The sequence below is a fragment of the Erinaceus europaeus genome, chromosome 15 (assembly GCF_950295315.1).
Source record: "Erinaceus europaeus chromosome 15, mEriEur2.1, whole genome shotgun sequence".
NCBI lineage: Eukaryota > Metazoa > Chordata > Mammalia > Eulipotyphla > Erinaceidae > Erinaceus > Erinaceus europaeus.
This window is the reverse complement of record NC_080176.1, coordinates 5,347,869-5,365,722: the sequence shown is the minus strand read 5'-3', so window position 1 is coordinate 5,365,722 and position 17,854 is coordinate 5,347,869. Positions and strand designations below refer to the sequence as shown.

The 17,854-nt window shown below is 61.6% G+C and overlaps 2 protein-coding genes and 1 long non-coding RNA gene across 6 annotated transcripts in view; 2 read left to right on the top strand and 1 right to left on the bottom strand.

The window, feature by feature from the left end:
• Window positions 1–17,854, bottom strand: part of LOC132533064 (uncharacterized) — a 147,762-nt gene that overhangs the window by 52,886 nt on the left and 77,022 nt on the right. The window lies entirely within an intron of this gene.
• CCNF (cyclin F) lies at window positions 760–13,742 on the top strand. 2 transcript variants are annotated; one of them, XM_007528034.3, is made up of 17 exons: window positions 760–892; window positions 1,853–2,007; window positions 3,602–3,708; window positions 4,583–4,650; window positions 5,375–5,568; window positions 5,851–5,904; window positions 6,340–6,444; window positions 6,665–6,742; window positions 8,558–8,709; window positions 8,963–9,127; window positions 9,541–9,664; window positions 9,761–9,941; window positions 10,049–10,136; window positions 10,973–11,072; window positions 11,169–11,296; window positions 11,556–11,725; window positions 12,192–13,742. In XM_007528034.3, exons 1-17 carry the CDS (start codon window positions 877–879, stop codon window positions 12,626–12,628), a joined length of 2,322 nt encoding a protein of 773 aa, XP_007528096.1. In that variant the 5' UTR covers window positions 760–876; the 3' UTR covers window positions 12,629–13,742. The 2 variants fall into 2 exon arrangements, with proteins under 2 accessions (XP_007528096.1, XP_060028527.1); XM_060172544.1 differs by lacking the exon at window positions 6,665–6,742.
• Window positions 14,477–17,726, top strand: TEDC2 (tubulin epsilon and delta complex 2). 3 transcript variants are annotated; one of them, XM_060172541.1, is made up of 9 exons: window positions 14,477–14,608; window positions 14,685–14,783; window positions 14,887–15,408; window positions 16,013–16,066; window positions 16,335–16,428; window positions 16,573–16,678; window positions 16,768–16,869; window positions 17,073–17,263; window positions 17,362–17,726. In XM_060172541.1, exons 1-9 carry the CDS (start codon window positions 14,583–14,585, stop codon window positions 17,503–17,505), a joined length of 1,338 nt encoding a protein of 445 aa, XP_060028524.1. In that variant the 5' UTR covers window positions 14,477–14,582; the 3' UTR covers window positions 17,506–17,726. The 3 variants fall into 3 exon arrangements, with proteins under 3 accessions (XP_060028524.1, XP_060028525.1, XP_060028526.1); XM_060172542.1 differs by having other exon boundaries at window positions 14,551–14,608; window positions 17,076–17,263; XM_060172543.1 differs by lacking the exon at window positions 14,477–14,608 and having other exon boundaries at window positions 14,626–14,783; window positions 14,887–14,951; window positions 15,062–15,408.

Below are 17,854 nucleotides of genomic sequence, written 5' to 3'. Positions count from 1 at the left end.
CTCCCTCGCCCCTGGTTCTGCACCTGACACCCTGCCGGCTCACTCCAGGGGCGGGGTGGGCCAGGGGCTCACCGCCAGGGCACTGTGAGGGGCAAGGGGAGGAGGGCTCAGCAGGGTGCTGAGAAGCAAGGCAGTGAGCAGGGCACAGAAGAGGCAGCCCAGGGCCCGGGTGACCCGGGAGCAGTGTCTCAGGAGGCAGGGAGGCGAGCGGGACGGAGTGACAGGGTGGGCCGTGCAGCCCGCGACACCGACACCCATGGCTGCCCCAGCTCTGCGCCCCGCCGTCTGAGCCTGCGGGATGGGCACCGGGACCGGCCAGGAAAATGAGCGACTGTCGGGAAGGGATGGGAGACCGGCGCGGCTGGAGAGACCGCCCCGCTCCGTCCTCCAGCGAAGGAGGGATGCGCCTGCCGAGGGGGGGGGGGGTCCTGCCCCTTGGAAAGGCCCCGGGCAGGAAGAGGGATGATCGGACGGGCGGCACAGCGCCGGTCAGGGGAGCGGGATCTGGGGGCGGCGATGCCGGGCAGGCTGAAGCGCGGAACCCCGTCGCCGGCTCAACCCCGGACCCGCGGAGCCGGTTTATTCAATGCGGGTCCGGTCCGGGAGGCGGGGCGGTCTCGCACGCTCAGCCAATCCTCAGGCAGCGTTCGAATTCGCATCTCGATGTGGCCAATGGCTAGCGCTCTTCCAAGACTGGTGGGCGGGGCCTGAGACTGGGCGGTGCGCGCCCCCCCTCGACCAGCCAATGGGAGCGCCGGACGAGTTTGAAAAGTCGGGCGGGCGGCGGGGCGGGTCTGCGCCTGCGCGGCGGGCGGCGCGCTTGGAGCTGGCGACGGTGGGGCGGCTCTGGCGGCGGCGGCTCTGGCGGCGGCGGCGATGGGCAGCGGCGGCGGTGAGTGCGGGCGCGGGATCTCGGAACTGCCCGGAGGCCGGGGGCGGAGGGGTCATCAGGGCCGGCTCGAGACGTCCTCGCGCGAGCCTGGGCCGGTGGCGCACGGCCGGCGCGGATTTAAATGCCCGGCGCAGCCCCGCAGAGGCGGGCTGCGGACACCGACGGGTTCCGGGCTGCGGGCCACCGAGCCGTCGGGGCCTGGGTGCTGCCGCCGGCCTGTCCCGCCGGCTCGATGCCGGGAGACCTGGGTGGGGAGCAGGACCGGGGGTCAGGACCCTTGGCTCGCAGGGGTCGCCTCGGGCGGGGCGGGGCGGGGCGGGGGTCACCGCCGACCCCCTGCCCGCGCCCGTGTCCGCAGGGTCTCGGCGAGAAGCCGGGCGGCCGGGGGCTCGGTGGCGGAGCGCAGGACTTGCACGCCGGGTGCGCAGAGCCCCGGGCGCCTCTCACTTAGTCCCCGGCCAGGGTCCCGGGGCTTTCTGGAGAGATGCCATGACAGCGGGTCTTATTTGAGACCCGATCAGGTTCCCCGGGGCCCGAGTTACATGATAGCCTGTTATTTGCCATTAAAAAAAAAAAATTTATAAAATGTACTTAATGTCATACCTTCAATAATTTGCACGATTCCCCGCCATTCCTGCTCAGCTCTCTGGCTTACGGTGGTGCAGGGGAATTGAACCTGGGACCTGACAGAGCTTCAGGCGTGAGAATCTGTTTGCATAACCGTTAAGCTATCTCCCCCACTTTTTTTTTTTTTTTTAAGATTCTATTTATTAGAGAACCAGAGCATCCCTCAGGCACATGCAGTGCTGGTGATCAAACTCATGCTTGAGAGCCTGGCCCTTGAACCCCCACTGTTCCACTTCCCAAGCCACAATGCCCCTCGATTTCTGTTACGTCACCTGCTTGCCATCACACCTGCCCCTTCGCCCCGTCACTCGGGCCACTCTGGTGTTTCCGCAGTGATCCACTGTAGGTGTGCCAAGTGCTTCTGTTACCCCACCAAGCGGAGAATCAGGAGGAGACCCCGCAACCTGACCATTCTGAGTCTCCCTGAAGACGTGATCTTTCACATCCTGAAATGGCTTTCCGTCGGGGACATCCTTGCTGTGCGCGCAGTAAGTTGCTTCCTAGTGCCATGGCCTAGCCCACCCAGGCCTTCTGGCTTTTATTTCTTTATTTCTTTATTGGGGAATTAATGTTTTACATTCAACAGTAAGTACAATAGTTTGTACATGCATAACATTCCCCAGATCTTGTTTTTCAACTTCTGCTTGAGAGTGAGGTCATCCATATTCATCCTTCTGTTTTTGACTTATTTCACTTAACATGAATTTTTCAAGGTCCATCCAAGATGGGCTGAAAACGGTGAAGTCACCATTTTTAATAGCTGAATCATATTCATATATATATATATATATATATATATATATATATACACACACACACACACACACCCACACACACATATAGCATATAGACCACAACTTGCTCAGCCACTCATCTGTTGTTGGACACCTGGTTTGCTTCCAGGTTTTGGCTATTACAAATTGTGCTGCCCAGAACATATGTGTACACAGATCTTTTTGGATGGGTGTGTTGGGTTCCTTAGGCTTTCTGGCTTTTAAATGTCTGAGTGAAACTGGAGGTTCAGAAGAGGCAGCAGCAGACACGAAGTTGTTACACGCGGCAGCTCTTCACTTCAGGGCCGCGGCGCTTGCTGAGCAAGAGTGACCTTACTCGTGGCAGAAGAGCCTGCATCCCTTCAGCAGAAAGTACTTTAAAGGGCTGGGCAGACAACGAAGTGGGTCTGCAAAAAGCATTTGTGCCTTTGCACAGGGCCCAGCCTGGGCACCACCTGCACGTCCTGGGCCAGGGACTCCGTGTCACTCATGTGGGTCCCTTCTGAGCCTCCCCACTGGCCCCCAGGCTCCCACTAGCAAGATTCAGACATGTGTCCTGCCTGCTCCTGGGTCCTCGCAGGTCCATCCCTGCAGGTGCTGCCCCCCCCCCACACACAACATTCCTCCGTTTTAATCCCACCTCCAGGACTGCTCTCTCTCTCTTTTCCTGACCACTGGGGCTTTTTGCAGCTGTTCGACTCCACCATTCTCAGTCACCTCTTTCTGTCAGTATCGGATGGAGGGAGGGAGGGGTAGACACCACAGCGCTGCTCCAGTACTCAGGGGTCTTCCCTTTACGTGGTGCCCCCGTGTGGTTGTGGTGCTTGGCGTATGAAGTCCGATACTCAGGACTGTCTCCTGGTTCCCCTCCAGCCTTTAAAGCCACATAGAAACTTGTCTCTGAACTGCTTTTTGTTTGTTTGTTTGTTTGTTTGTTTTTCAGAGAGATTGAGAGGGGAAAGGCGGGAGAGAGACCCCTGCAGCCCTGCTTCACCACTTGTGAAGCTTTCCCCCTGCAGGTGGGGACTAGGGGTTTGAACCTGGATCCTTGCACATTGTAAGATGTGCACTCACCACCCAGCCCCCTTGTTTTTGTGCTTTTAAGATAATCATTTATTAATGAGGGAGAGAGAGAGGAGCAGGCTGTCGTTCTGGCCCTGAGGCCCGGGGCCCTGCAGCCTTGCACTCTGCCACGAGCCACCTCCCAGGCCACAAGCCATGGGGTTCTTTTCTGTTCAAAGTGGCTGTGATTTTGACCCAGAGGCGGACCCTCTACTGCCCAAAGGTCACTGCCGGCCTTGATCTGCAGGTGCACTCCCACCTGAAGTTCCTGGTGGACAACCATGCGAGTGTGTGGGCCTGCGCCAGCTTCCATGATCTGTGGCCTTCTCCCAAGAACCTGCAGCTCTTCGAAAGGTATCTGTGTTCTGGAAACAGCTGCCTTTGCTCTGTGCCCTGGGGCTCCTGTGCCGGCCTGGGCCCCAGAACCTGTCACCCCTAGGTGGTGTCAGAGAGCCATGGAGCTACTCCTGAGTCACTCCCCTCCTGCAGGCCACAGCCTGACCCTGAGTCACCTCAGGCCATGGGGGTGACTCAGATCCAGGTCACCCTTGTGTGGAAACCTGATAAAGCCTCCATTTTTTGTGTGAAAACCCTATGGCTTACGTCTAATTACATTTTACCCCCTGGCTGATTGCACCCCCTGCTAGAATGGGGACCCAGGGTGAGCCTGAGGGTAATGAGCCTTATGTCCTGAGCGTGCAGGCGGTCCACCACTGGGGCTGAAGAAAGGCCAGACTCACCCCTGGCCTGGCCTCGCACAGCTATCCTTTCAGCCCTGCATTTACTTACTGAAACCAGAGCACTGCTCAGCTCTGGCCTGTGGTGATGCCAGGCTGGAAGCTGGGGCCTCCGACCTACAGGCACAGGGGTCTGGTGCATGGCCACAGCTCTTCCCCGGCCCAGCGAGTGACGACAGCAGAGCAATCCCCACACTGTGCAGCTTATTGAAGGTGTACGACTCTGTGGTTTCAGCATAGCCACAGAAATCGTTCACAGACCTTTGTGACCACCCCGGCCAGCACTCTGCTTTTTCGCCCGGGCTCTTGACTGTTCTGGACCCTTTGGGTGGTGTCGCACAACGCGGGGCGGGGTCTCTGACTGCTTCTGTCCACGAGCCTATTTCCGGCCTCCTCCCCATCGCTGTCCTCATGGGAGGTGGGTGTTAACCTCGAAGTGCTGTGGGGGACGGTGTGAAGTCACGTGACGCTTTGTGTCCTCCGTGTTCCAGGGCTGCTGAGAAGGGGAATTTTGAAGCCGCCGTGAAGCTTGGCATAGCCTACCTCTACAACGAAGGCCGTGAGTGTGCCCAGTGGCCTGGGCCCCAGGCAGGGGTGCAGCTGAGCTCAGCCTCACCATCTCCTTCCCGAGCATGTGCCCAGACCAGCCCTGCGGGATTCTGCTGTAGCAGATTGGGGGAGTCACATCTCTGAGGAGCCTCTTTAACTTGGACCTGCTGAGTGGCTGGTCCAGAGGCTCACGGGGCAGTGTTTCTGGGTCAGAGCTGGCCCAGCTCCCCAGGGGTCAGGGACACAAGTGGCCGCTGCTAATGGGAGGCAGGTGCGAGCTGGTCAGAACCGGCCTGGTGCCTCAGTTCCTTTGCTCTCGAAGAGAAGCTTGTGCAGCTTTCTTTCCCAGCCCGGCCAGCCGTGAACCAGTCTGTGGTGTGCTCAGCACATTCCCAAAACACAGACACTAGGGAACGGCCACCATCTTCCTGCTGCTCCTCCCAGAGTCACCCACAGGGCATGCGGAAGCAACTCCAGAGCTTGCAGATGACCCAGACAGGCCCGCAGCCATTGGGCGGGGGCAAGGGCTTCCAGAAGGAATGGGGTGATTTCTGTGGGGGGCACCTTCCCTGCCCCAAGACGCAGGGGTTACCCCAGCAGGGGTGTGCCGTCCCAGATGCCCGCACCCTCCAACCTCACAAGCCACAGGGAGTCGGGGGGGGGGGGGCTGCTTCCCTGACACCCCAGCAGCTCCTCACAGCAGCGGGCTAGAACCCTGCCCCGTGTCCTTGCAGTGTCTGTGTCTGACGAGGCCCGCGCAGAAGTGAACGGCCTCAAGGCGTCGCGCTTCTTCAGCCTGGCCGAGCGGCTGAACACGGGCGCCGCGCCCTTCATCTGGCTCTTCATCCGCCCGCCCTGGTCCGTGTCGGGGAGCTGCTGCAAGGCCGTGGTCCATGAGAGCCTCCAGGCCGAGAGCCAGCTGCACAGAGTGAGTCCCAGCCGCGGAAGGCACTGCGGGTGGGCACTGTGCAGTGGGGGAGCAGGGAGCAGGCAGCCACCAGGAGCCCCGGGGAGCGCCCCTCAGGAGAGGCGCCTCGGTGCAGCTTAGTCTCAGATACACTGTTGGGCCGAGGCTTCTGGAGCAGTGAGAGCCACTGAGTGAGGGAGGGGCGGGGAGGGGTCCTCTGCCAGGTGGGGACCACTGGAGCAGCAGAGAGGACTCTGGGAGCCCCCTCTGCTGATGGTCACACTTGTTCCCTGCCTCGTCTAGACTCACAGGGCATCCATACTGCACTGCCTGGGCAGAGTGCTGAGTCTCTTTGAGGTGAGTCCCTTGTCTTGTCATTTGATGCCTACCCAGCTGGGTGAGCCACCAAGCCACAAAGCACTGGGTTCTCACGCTTTTTTAACTTTTTTTCTCATTTAGGATTTATTATTTTTATGGGGGAGGGAGAATGGAGAGAGAGGGAACCACAGCCCTGCTCAGCTCTCACAGTGGTACTGGAGGTTTGAACTCAGGGCCTCCACCAGGCAAGGCTGGTGTGTCTGGGGTTCAAGTCAAAGTCAGCGCTTCCTGGGTAGAGTGAGTGTGGCTGGGACCCTGGGCTTGGGTCCCACTGTGGCTCCCACCTCTGGCTGGTGTATGCCATTAAAGATAAGAGCCAAGCTTGGGATTCCTTGGAATCACAGGCGAAGATGGATAGAAGGAATCAGCAGAAAGCAGAGGACAGGAAGCCTGAGTTAGGCTTGATTCTTCCAGGACGAAGAGAAGAAGAAGCAGGCCCGGGACCTGTTTGAAGAGTCTGCCAACCACGGCTGTCTGACCAGCGCATACCTCCTCTGGGAAAGTGACAGAAGGACGGATGTAAGTGGACCAGGCCAAGGGAGCAGGGAGTCACTTTGCCAGAAGCAGCCGTGGACCAAAGGGCCTTCTGCTCCAGCCCTTAGTACCCTGGGACTGTCATGTGGGTGAGGGCTGGGAGAAGGCTGGCCCCTCTGAGAGTGCTGGAGGGAAACATTTCAGAACCCAGGGATCAGTGTGAGATGCAGCAATGTGAAGGCACCCGATTTTCTCCTGTTGGCAGATGTCAGATCCCGGAAGATGCCTCCACAGCTTCCGGAAACTCAGGGACTACGCGGCCAAAGGCTGTTGGGAGGCACAGGTGAGGCGGAGGGGGGCAGCCTTTCTCCTTAAACACCTTCCAAGGGGGACCGTGGGGCCTCTCCCTCAGGGACAGTGAGATTGACCCACACGGGATGTGAGCTCTAGGGTGTGTGAGAGAGAGCCCCAATAAGCTTCCTTCCTCTGTCTGCCGCCTGCCTCGTACTTGAGAATCTAACACTTAATCCACTGTACCACCTCCCAGCCCACCACGGACACTTTCTTTTCTTCACCGGAGCACTGACTCTGGCTTATGGTGGTATAGAGGATTGAACCTGGGAACTGGGAGTCTCAGGGATGAGAGTCTGTTTGCATAACCATTATGCTCTGTCTCCTGCCCAACACTTGGTTGTTTGTGTTTTTTTTTTGAGACAGAAAGAGTGAATAGACCACAGCACCAGAGCTTCCTTCAGTGCAGTGAGGGCTGGGCTAGACATTAATTCTTATTCCTCACCTGGGGCTGGGAACCGTCTGTACTGAGAAACCAGCTGATAGGCACCACTGTGTCCACCAGGTGCTTGGCAAGTTACAAGAAAGGAGACACAGGGTACAGCTAGTTGAGGCTCGTCAGTAAGATCAGTGAGCCTTGGAAGGGAGGGGCCCGGGGCTCCACAGCCTCTAAAAGAGGAAGCCTGTGGCCTGGGAGCTGGCATGGTGGCTAGAGGGATGGATCCCTAAGCATGTGGTCATGAGTTTCAACCCCTGGCATTGAATGTGCCAGAGAAGTACTTCGGTCCTCTCTCATCTGACTGTCCTAAATAACTGTGCGCTGGGGCAGGTGAGGGCGAGACCTGGCAAGACTGCAGGGATAGGTGACCCCCCAAAAAAGAAATCAACCAGAAGTGGAAGAGGGGTGCTAGGTGTTCAGTGCCGGGACACAGGTCAGCCCTCAGGAGGGCAGAGGAGAGATGGCGTGTGTGGTCAGAGAGCTTTCTGGAAGGAGAGACAGAAATGGCACATAGGGGCCATCTGGAGGCCTGGTGGCGATTTGTGTGAGCTCACCCGGTAGGTGCTGTCACCATGCCTAGTCACCGAAAGGGAATAGGACAGAGGAGTTCCCAGATGTGCCCATGACCACATGCAGACACGAACGTTACGGCCAGGTTATCTGAGCCTCACGGCTCCTAGAACGCCCGGCTTCCACAGTTGACAAGTGAGCAGAAAGTTTGGTTTACTTACATATGTTCATTTTTAATTCAGATAGACACCACAGAGCCACCCCCCCCCCCCACGTCCCCCATCCCTAGTGCTCTGTGGAGGCCGAGTGCTGGAGCCCAGGCCCTCACACAAGCTGAAGCACTTGCTCTGCAGAGTGGGCCAGCTCCTGGCCCCAGAAAATTGTATCTGTCTTAGTCACCAGGGTAACACAGGAACTCAGTTCCTGCACAACTCGACCATCCCCAGAAGATTTTTTTTTTTAATATGGGGTGGGAATTGGATTAAAAAAGGGGAGAACAAGAGAAGAGACACCTGCAGCACTGCTCCAGCACTCAGGAGGCCTCCGCCCCACAGGCGAGGACCAAGAGCTTGAACCTAGGTCCTCACAGGTGGCAGTGCGTGCACTCCGCGGGGCGAGCCACCACCGGCCCCAGAAAGCTCAGTTTAAAGAGGAAGTTACAGAGACCCTCCACTGACTGAGGAGCCGGTTCAGGGCCGGAAGGAGATGAGATGAGACTTCCTCACACTTTGTAGCCCTTTTAAAGTCGCTTATTGTGTGACCCACTACTGCAAAAAGAGAAGGAGCCTTAGCCACAGGGCTCCAGTGCCCACTGTGCCCACCTCATGCCAGCTCACCCGCCTGCGTCTTCCTCCCCAGCTGGCTTTGGCGAAGGCCTGTGCCAGCTGGCACCAGCTGGGCCTGGAGGAGAAGGCGGCGGGCGAGGTGGTGTGCCAGCTGTTCCAGGCGTCCCGGGCGGCAAGCAAGCAGCAGGTGTTCTCTGTGCAGAAGGGGCTCAGCGACACCATGAGGTGAGGGCCAGGGCTCGTGCCGTGGTGTCATAGAACTCGGGACATGGGGACCTGCAGCCCCCACTCCCAAAGCCAGATTACAACCTCAGTCCCATCCTGGCAAGTCAGCGTGCGGTGTGATAGCTCAAGGGGCTTGAGCCTGGGGTGTGGAGAGGCCTGTGCCCACTGCCCGTGGGCGAGGAGGAGGGCCGGGGGTCAGCGTTGGCCGGTGGAGCCGGGAGCCCTGCTGACAGGCCCGGCGGTGCCCCCCCAGGTACATCCTGATCGACTGGCTGGTGGAGGTGGCCACCATGAAGGACTTCTCTAGCCTGTGCCTCCACCTGACTGTGGAGTGCGTGGACCGCTACCTGCGCCGGAGGCTGGTGCCCCGCTACCGGCTGCAGCTTCTGGGCATTGCCTGCATGGTTATCTGCACCCGGTGAGTGCCCGGCTGGGCTGCCCCCCACCCTCATGCTCCCACCCCACCCCCACTCGTCCGCCCAACTGCAAGGAAACCCAAGCTGGCTCTCACCCACCCCGCCCACCAGGGCACTTGGATCCCGTGTCCTGTAAGGGAGCCGACTTGGGGTACAGTGTGTTTCTGGTCACCCCCCGGCCCCAGGCACACTGTCCAGACCTCACTGGGGGCCGGTGCGGGTAGAGCACTGTCTGACCCGTGGGTGCTGGCAAACCCGCCCTCCCAGGCCTTGAGAGGACAGCTGGTCACTCCTGCTGGGGTGTCTGGTCTGTGTCAGACCCGCCTGGCTCCTCTTCCCCAGCCTCGGCCAGCACAGCTAGCCCCCTCCCTCACCCACCCTGGGGTCGGCTGTTGAGCTTCATGTGGGCCCACAGCTTCATCAGCAGAGAGATTCTGACGATCCGGGAGGCCGTGTGGCTCACAGACAACACGTACAAGTACGAGGACCTGGTGCGCATGATGGGCGAGGTCACCTCCACGCTGGACGGCCGCATCCGAGTGAGTGCCGGGGAGGGCAGCCTCGGGCTGAGGGCGGGCCCTGCGCCTCTCAACCGCGGGGGCGCCCCACTCACTGAAGCCCCCGTCCCCTGGCAGGTCCCCACTGTGGTGGACTACAAGGAGGTCCTGCTGGCACTGGTCCCCGAGACGCCTCGCACCCAGCACCTGTGCAGCTTCCTATGTGAGCTGTCGCTGCTGCACACCGGCCTGGCCGCACACTCCCCCGCCCGCCTGGCTGCCGCCGCGCTGCTCCTGGCCCGGCTGAGCCACGGCCACAGTAAGGCCCAGGGAGGGTGGCGAAATGGGTGCCTCTGCCCGACTCCACGGTGTCGGCTGTGGGTGGAGGGCTGGGGCCCAGGTCCACCATCTCCTCTGCCTCCTCAGCGCAGCCCTGGACCACACGCCTGTGGGACTTTACCGGCTTCTCCTGTGAAGACCTCACCCCCTGTGTGCTGAGCCTGCACCAGAAGTGGTGAGTGAAGATGGCCCTATCACCTCCCACAGGGTGTCTAGGGGCTGCTGCTGGAATGTCCAGGGCTGTGTCATCAGCTTGCTCAGGGAATTTGAGTCCTGACAAGACCCCAGACCCACCCACACCCAGACCACCCTCTGCCAGCTTTTCCCAGGCCGTTCCTCTGACAAGACCCCAGTCCCATGCAGAGACCTTGGCCCACCTTGTCCTCTCCTGTGTCCCAGGGACTCCTCATGTCCCTCCTTACACACCCCTGGTCTGGTCCCCTTGGCCACCTCTGTCTGCCCACGGTCCCTCCCCAGCCACCGCTGAGCGGGGTGTCCCCTGATCTGACAGGAATGAGCCCTCTGTTCCAACCCTGCCAGTCCCCAGGGGTGGGGGCTGCCTCGCTCCCCCCACTTCCTCCCAGGGGCTGGTGGGCACAGAGCCATGGTGGCTGGGCTCGGCCTGTGTGACCTGTGGTCGCCCACTCAGGGCACAGCATCCAGCAGCTGTACTGGGCCACCCCACACCCACACTGAGTCCCTTTGTTTTTTCCAACCAGATAGATGGGAAACACTGATTCGCAAAACTTTGCTCACCGGGCTTGGCGAGGAATTTCCTCTGCCCTCAGGATGATCCCTCCCTGCCTCCCTTGCCTGTCCCCTGGTCCGCCCACCAGCATCTTCCCTGTCTGGCTGGGCCGCATCAGGCTTATGCCCTGGAGCGAGTGCGGGTGGACACGTAGGCTCCAGCTCTGGCTGCTGGGACTCTTGCAGCTGTGTGTGGAACTGGGGGAGATGGTTCAGGTGGGGGTCCCCATGTGCCCACCCCCTCTCACGCCCCTCTGCCTCCAGCTTCCATGATGACGCCCCCAAGGACTACAGGCAGGTCTCCCTGACGGCCGTGAAGCAGCGGTTCGAGGACAAGCGCTATGAAGAGATCAGCCAGGAGGAGGTGCCGCCCCACCCCTGCCACCTGGGCACCTAGGGGGTACGGGTGGAGGAACCCATCTTCCCGGGAGCTCAGCACCTGACCCTGACTGCTCCCCAGGCTCTGAGCTATGGCCAGGTGTGTGCAGCGCTAGGCGTGAAACAGGACAGCCCGGAGCCCGCCGCCTTCCTCAGCACTGGGGACATCCACGCCTTCCTCAGCTCTCCATCGGGGCGGAGGACCAAGAGGTCAGTAGACCCACCACCCGGCCACACATGGCGGCCTGGGCTCATTCCCTCCTAGGCGCGGCTGGCAGCAGCCCCGTCCTTCCCCCATGCACTTGCGTCCTGCCTGCTCAGTTGGGGTTAGCGGCCTCGCTGAGTCACAAGCCCACCGCCCACCCCTCCCCTGCCTTCATCTTCCTAAACGTGCTGACCACGTCTCCCTCCTCTTAGGGTGGTCCCCCCAAGCCCCCTTGCTGACGCCTCCTACCCTCCCACCTGGCAGGAAGCGAGAGAACAGCCCCCAGGAGGACCGGGGCGCCTTTGTCACCACGCCCACCGCCGAACTATCCAGCCAGGAGGAGACACTGCTTGGCAGCTTCCTGGACTGGAGCCTGGACTACTGTTCCGGCTACGAGGGTGACCAGGAGAGCGAGGGCGAGAAGGAGGGTGACGGTGAGTGTAGGGGCAGGGCGGGGCAGCAGAACCCACTCAGCTGGGCGAGATCTTGCCGGGCACCGTCTGGGCAGGTTGCCGGGCATCCCACAGGAAGCCCCATCTGCATGGTTCCTCTGTGCCTGGTATCTTCTCAGGGACTTGGAAGAGGCACCAGAGCAGTTGCTTTGCTGGGTCAGGTTTGAGCGCTGATACCCCATGAGCAGAGCCCTGGTGCTGGGGTCTCTCTGTGTCTCTGCATGTCTCTGTCTCCCTCATCTCTCTCTGAAGAAGCTGCCCGGAGCCCATGAAATTAGGCATGTGTGAGGCCCCGCCATGCAAGGATAAAACAAAGCACATTAGATGACTAGTTTGTTGTCATCTGCCACAGTGCCCCAAGTCCTGCTGGAGAGCAGGATGGGGCCTTTCCTGAGTGGCCAAGGGTAGTGGCCTCCTGCCAGCGCCCCTGACCCGCTATCTCCCACAGTCACAGCTCCGAGCGGTGTCCTGAACGTCACTGTGCTCTACCTGGACCCGGAGCAGCACTGCTGCCAGGACTCCAGCGACGAGGAGGCCAGTCCTGAGGACCAGGGCCACCGGGACCCGCCCACCTCAGCAACCGGCGGCCAGAGGGAGCCTGGTGGGGACGCCACCACTTCAGGGTACTCCTCCATCAGCAGCGCCAGCCCCACGAACTCTGCGGATGGGGGCCCCGGGGGCCTGCCCCGACCTACCTCAGTGCTGTCGCCAGGCAGCGACCCACACACTCAGCCCTGCCGCCACCATGCCAGGAAGTCATGTTTACAGTGCCGATCCCCGAGCCCTCAAGAGAGTGGCCGTCCCCAGCGGCAGGTGAAAAGGAAGACCCTCTCTACCTCCAGCCAGGAGGAGGAAGACATGAACTTGGGCTTCCTACAGCTGTGAGTGGTAGCAGAGGACAGGGCCCCGGACACAGCCCATCACTGGGGGCCGTCCCTATGACTCCACACCCTGTTCCTGGGAGGCCCATGCCAGCCACCAGAAAGTCTGAGTAGAAGCCTCCCCTCCCCTCCGCAAAGTCCAACCTCCAAGCAATCATGCCATGCTGTGTGACACTTTTCTCGGTCCCCTCCAGGGTCTGTCCAGCTTTGCCTTGAGCCCTGGCCATGAGCAACAGCTGTCACTGAAGGCAGGTCCTCAGCCCTCCCTCAGCTTTGCTGCCTGGGCCGCTGTCAGCTCAGGCAGCAGTGTCCTGAGGCCACTGAGCCTGCGAGGGACACCTCCCTGCACCCCTCCTTCTGGGAGCAGTGTCACAGGCCCTCTGCTCCCGCCTCTGTGCTCCTTTCAGAAGTCTGTCGTCCAGAATGCTCAGTGTCCCTGTGAATGCTGTGTGTCTGTGCACTGAACTTCTGGGCCCTTTCTCTCCCTGTCTTTATCTCCATCATTCATTCTTCTAAGATGAAAACGAGAGGTTGAAAATAGAAGGCATAAAATAAAACACAAGAGGTGCTCCACGTTATTTAGGCTTAACTGGGAACAAGGAAGTCTGACTCAAACCCTTCACTGCTACCCTGACACTCTGCAGAAAGGACTCTCCAGAGATCGGCTGGACGAATGACGGGAGGTCTGGCATCAGAGAGCAAGCCCCTGCTGGGCACTGTGGATGCCAGAGAGGACAGCACATCACCCACCTTTTATATTGGCTGCCGCCGCCAAGGCTCCACAAGTGCAGCCCCGGGATCGGCAGACTGGCCTCTCTGGTGGGGAGGCCTGTTTGCTCTGGAAGTGCCCGGACCAAACAGTTGGACAGGGGTGTCCCCAAATGCACCTGAGCCGGAACTGTGGGGCTGTGGACACGCCGATGCTCGGTGACTTTGCCCAGTGCCGTATGTGTGTGTGCGTGTGTCCCTGTGGTAGCTGTCACTGAGCTGCCGTGAGGGTGTGTGTGCAGGCCGCCCCAGCTGTGTGCCCCTGAGCCCGCATCAGCCTCGCCCCCTGGAAGCGGGGCCTTGGTATCTACCTCGCAGGAGTGTTGTGAGGATTAAATGTGATGAGGACACCCGTTGCCTGCTGTGCCTTCCTGGACCACCCGCCCCTGGTCCAAGCCAGTTATCAAAGAGCCTGGCTCCGAAGGGCCAGAGCATCCTTCATGTGCACAGGCCTGGGTCTGAGTGTCACAAATGGCGGAGCAGCGCTGTGGGGTTTCTCAACTCTGGGAAAATAAGGGGGGAAAGGCCACCAGGACTGGTGGTTTCACAGGGTTGAAGCCCCCAGACTAAGTAAAGCCCAGGTGTCCCCCAGGCCCCCATCCAGTCTGTGCCTGGGCCACCCCCTGCCCCCTCGGAGAAGACCTGTCTGAGGTGGGGTCTCCTGAATGTGGGTGGAAGCCGCCCAGCCCTCAGAGACCCCGTTGAGTGGTTGAGTGTGGGGGTGCTACAGCTTCCTGCACTCCCTCTGGGTCTGGGCTTCCCAACATCCACCCCCTTCTCCCCAGCTCCCGTCATCCCAGCACCCCCGGGTCTGCCTTCAGCCGCAAGGCCATGTCCACTCCGGGACAGCCTGTCCCGGCTTCAAGGGTCACTACTGTGTCCCCCACCTCCTGGGTGGCGGCCCCTCCTCGATGTCACCACCTCAACACACCCGCCACCGCCGCTCACCAGGCAGGTGCCCCACGGGACAGGACCGGCCGCCGCCCCAGCTGTCAGAGCCGCCGCCCCGCAGCGGTCCCACCTGCTCCGTGGGGGCGGGGCCTCTCCAGCAGCTCACACCCCCAGGAAAGCGGGGCCCGATTTCGGGGCTCGGGATTGGCTGGACCTCCAGGAAGGGGCGGTCTTGATTCCCGGAAGGGGCGTGTCCTCCGGGCGGCGGCAAACTCCGCGGAGAGGCGGCTGGTGGGTCCATGCTGCCGGCGGACAGCTCCCGCCGGTGAGGCCGAGCGAGCGGCGGGGCGGGGCGGGAGCGGGGCTGGCGCGCAGGGCTGAGCCCCCGGTGTGTCCCCCAGGCTGGTGGCCGAGCTGCGGGGCGCCCTGGACGCCTGCGCCGAGCGACAGCGGGAGCTGGAGCGGAGCCTGCGCGTCTCCCGGCGGCTGCTGCGGGCCTGGTAGGCGGCCTTCCTCGCGGGCTGGGGGCCGCGCCCGGGCAGGGGAGCCGCCGGGAGTCGGGGGTCCTGTCCCGGGCGGTGACAGCGGTCCCGTGTCTTGCAGGGACCCTGCCGAAACCCCGGCTCCGGAGCCGAGCCCAGGCCGAGCAAGCGAGGACCCAGCTGCAGGTAAACCCGCCTCTCCGGCGTCTCCTGCACACGGCGGGGCGGCCCCTCCGCGCACAGTGCGGGGACCACCGCCCGCTCCTGCTCTCCCACCACGCACACCCACACCCCAGGAACTCAAGGAGCTGGAACTCCTGACTCAGGCTTTGGAGAAGGCCGTTCGGGTGCGGAAAGACATCTCCAAAGCCGGACAGAGAAGCAAGACCGCCAGCCTGAAGTCTGGGTCCCAGGCAGCCGCGCCAGCCCCCGCGACCGCTGTCCCGCCTGGGGCCTCAGGCCGTGCTGGCAGCCGGGCAGCAGAAACCAGGCCTTCCAGGGGCGGCTGCCGAGCCTCGGGGCCTGCCAGGACCATGACTCCAGGGCCCCAGGCCACCAAGACTGGCCCTGGCCTCAGGGACCAACACGAACCCCCCTCGGCTGACCCTCACTCCCCAGAAGTCTTTAGGCTCAAGGAGAAGGGGTAGGTTCCCAGCCTCTCACAACAGGCCCAGCCAGCTGCCGGGGTGTGAGTCTGGGTGATGGGGCAGGGCCGGGTGCTACCAGGACAGATAAACAAACAGTGGCGGGAGTCAGGCGGTAGGGCAGTGGGTTAAGCCCACGTGGTGCAAAGCGCAGGGACCGGCATAAGGATCCCGGTTCGAGCCCCCAGGTCCCCACCTGCAGGGGCGTCACTTCACAGGTGGTGAAGCAGGTCTGCAGGTGTCTGTCTTTCTCTCCCCCTCTCTGGCTTCCCCTCCTCTCTCCATTTCTCTCTGTCCTATCCAACAACAAGACATCAATAACAACAATAATAATAACTACAACAATAAAACAACAAGAGCAACAAAAAAAAGGGAATAAATAAAAATTAAAAAAAAAAAAAGAAACTGGCAGAGAGGGGGTTGGCTGCATGTGCCAGGCCACTCAGCCCTGGCTGTTCCGGGGTCCTGTCCTCTGATCCTCCCAGGGGTCTCCAGAGAACTCTGGGGTGCCTGGGCTCTGCTTGGGGCACTCCCTGTCCTCTACCAGAACAGACTCCCACGGCCACTCCAGGAGTTGTTGCTCTGAGCACTGTCTCCCCGCAGGACCCTGCTGCAGCTGCCCTCGGCCTATAGGAAGGCGGCCTCCCTGAACACCCGGTGAGACTGGGGGCCATGTGGGGAGAGCTTTCCCAATAAGTCTGCTTCCATTACTGGGGGTGGGGACATCCCAAACAAAGAGCCCTTCATGGGGTTCATCCAGGTGACAGCACCCTCCCGGGAGCCTGCCCATTTGTCCCTCTAGGGAGTGAGGACAGTATCCTCTCATCCTCCAACACCCTCCCCCACTGGGCCACCAGCCTGACCTCGCCTGCTCTCAGCCCTGCCGGCTGGAATGACCGTCCTGTCTGTCCCCCGTGCCCATCAGCCTGTGGACACAGCTCAGCTCCACCTCGATGGGTGATGCCAGGGATGCAGCCGCCGCCGCCAAGAACCGGTTCCTCCAGACACTGCAGGCAGCCGTATCCTTGCTGGCGGCCGGGGGGGGGGGGGCTTCTAGCTCTATACCAGGGGGGGTCGAGTGGTATTATGCTCCAGCCCCCTCCTGGGAAGGGGCAGGGCCAGGGATCTGTCTGACCACTGTGGCATTTCCTGACATTGTTCAGCCTGCCAGCTCCACGCTCAGCGTTGCTGAGGTAGAGGCAGAGGTGGCGCGCCTGCGTGCGGCCTGCTCGCTGCTGAGGCTACGCCAGGATGAGGTGTTGGCCGCAGGTCAGGAGCCAGGGGGGGGCCTGGGGTGGGGCCTGGGGGCAGGCTGGGTTGCAGGACCCTGTGGACCTGGGTTGCCCTGACTGTCGCAGACCCAGGGGACTGGAAGCAGGAGTACCGCCGCCTACTCACCCTGGATGGGCTGGGGGCCATGGCCACCGAGTGTCTTCAACGGCTGCAGGATTTACGCACAGGTGAGCTTCCCGTCCCTGTCCACAGGCAGCGGGGGGACAGCTCTCCTGGCGCACACTCCTCACTAGTGACTGTGGGAGAGGCAGTGTGTGGGCCGGAGGTCAGGGTGACAGTCCTGGGAGTGGGGCACAGTGCACCCCACCAGGGACAAGTAGGCTGGGAGGTGCTTGGCACTGCCCTCCAGCAGTGTCCTCTGTCCTCACAGTAGTGGCGGAGCAGCAGCCGGAGCCCTGGCCTGAGGGGAGGCCCCCCGGAACCCCGCTGCCCTGTGGACCAGGGACGGACCCCCTCTGGCACCCGCAGCGCCTTCTCTACTCCAGCACCCGGGAGCTGCAGGCCCTGGCCGATCTGCGCCTGCGCGTGGCCATGCTGAAGCAACAGCTACACCTGCAGAAGGTACTTCTGGGGCTGGGGCACAACCAGGGTGCTCATCCCTGGGGCCCGGGACCCAAGCCGGTATGTGGGTGCCAGACCTCGACCCTGCACCCCTCCAGGTCCTCATGGCCGAGCTCCTCCCCCTGGTGTGTAGGACGGAGCCCCCGGATCTGGCGCTTTGCCGGGCCGCACACAGCCTGCTCTGTGAGGGCGGCCAGCACTTCCTCTGCGTTCTGCGGGACGAAGCTGAGCCTGTGGACTGAACACTCCGCCACACACAGAGGTGCCTGGACGCCTCCCTTGAAACTCCGGGCCCTGCTCTGCAACATTGCCCCCTGGGCACAGACTCCCTTCTCAGCAACCCCAGTCTCCACCCAAGGCCCAGGCAACACCACTCCAGAAAAGAACGAGTGTGACCGACCACCGGGGCCTCTGGGCTCTCTCCTCGTCTGCCTCTCAGGAATACAGCCAGTGCACTTCACAAGCACCTGTTGTCCCTTCTGTGCCAGAGTGGGGGTGGGGTGGAGATACACACCTGTGACCCCGTCTCCCATTCCTGGGGCTCACAGGGCACAGAACCCACAGTCCCACCTACCTCTGATGGTGGTCCCG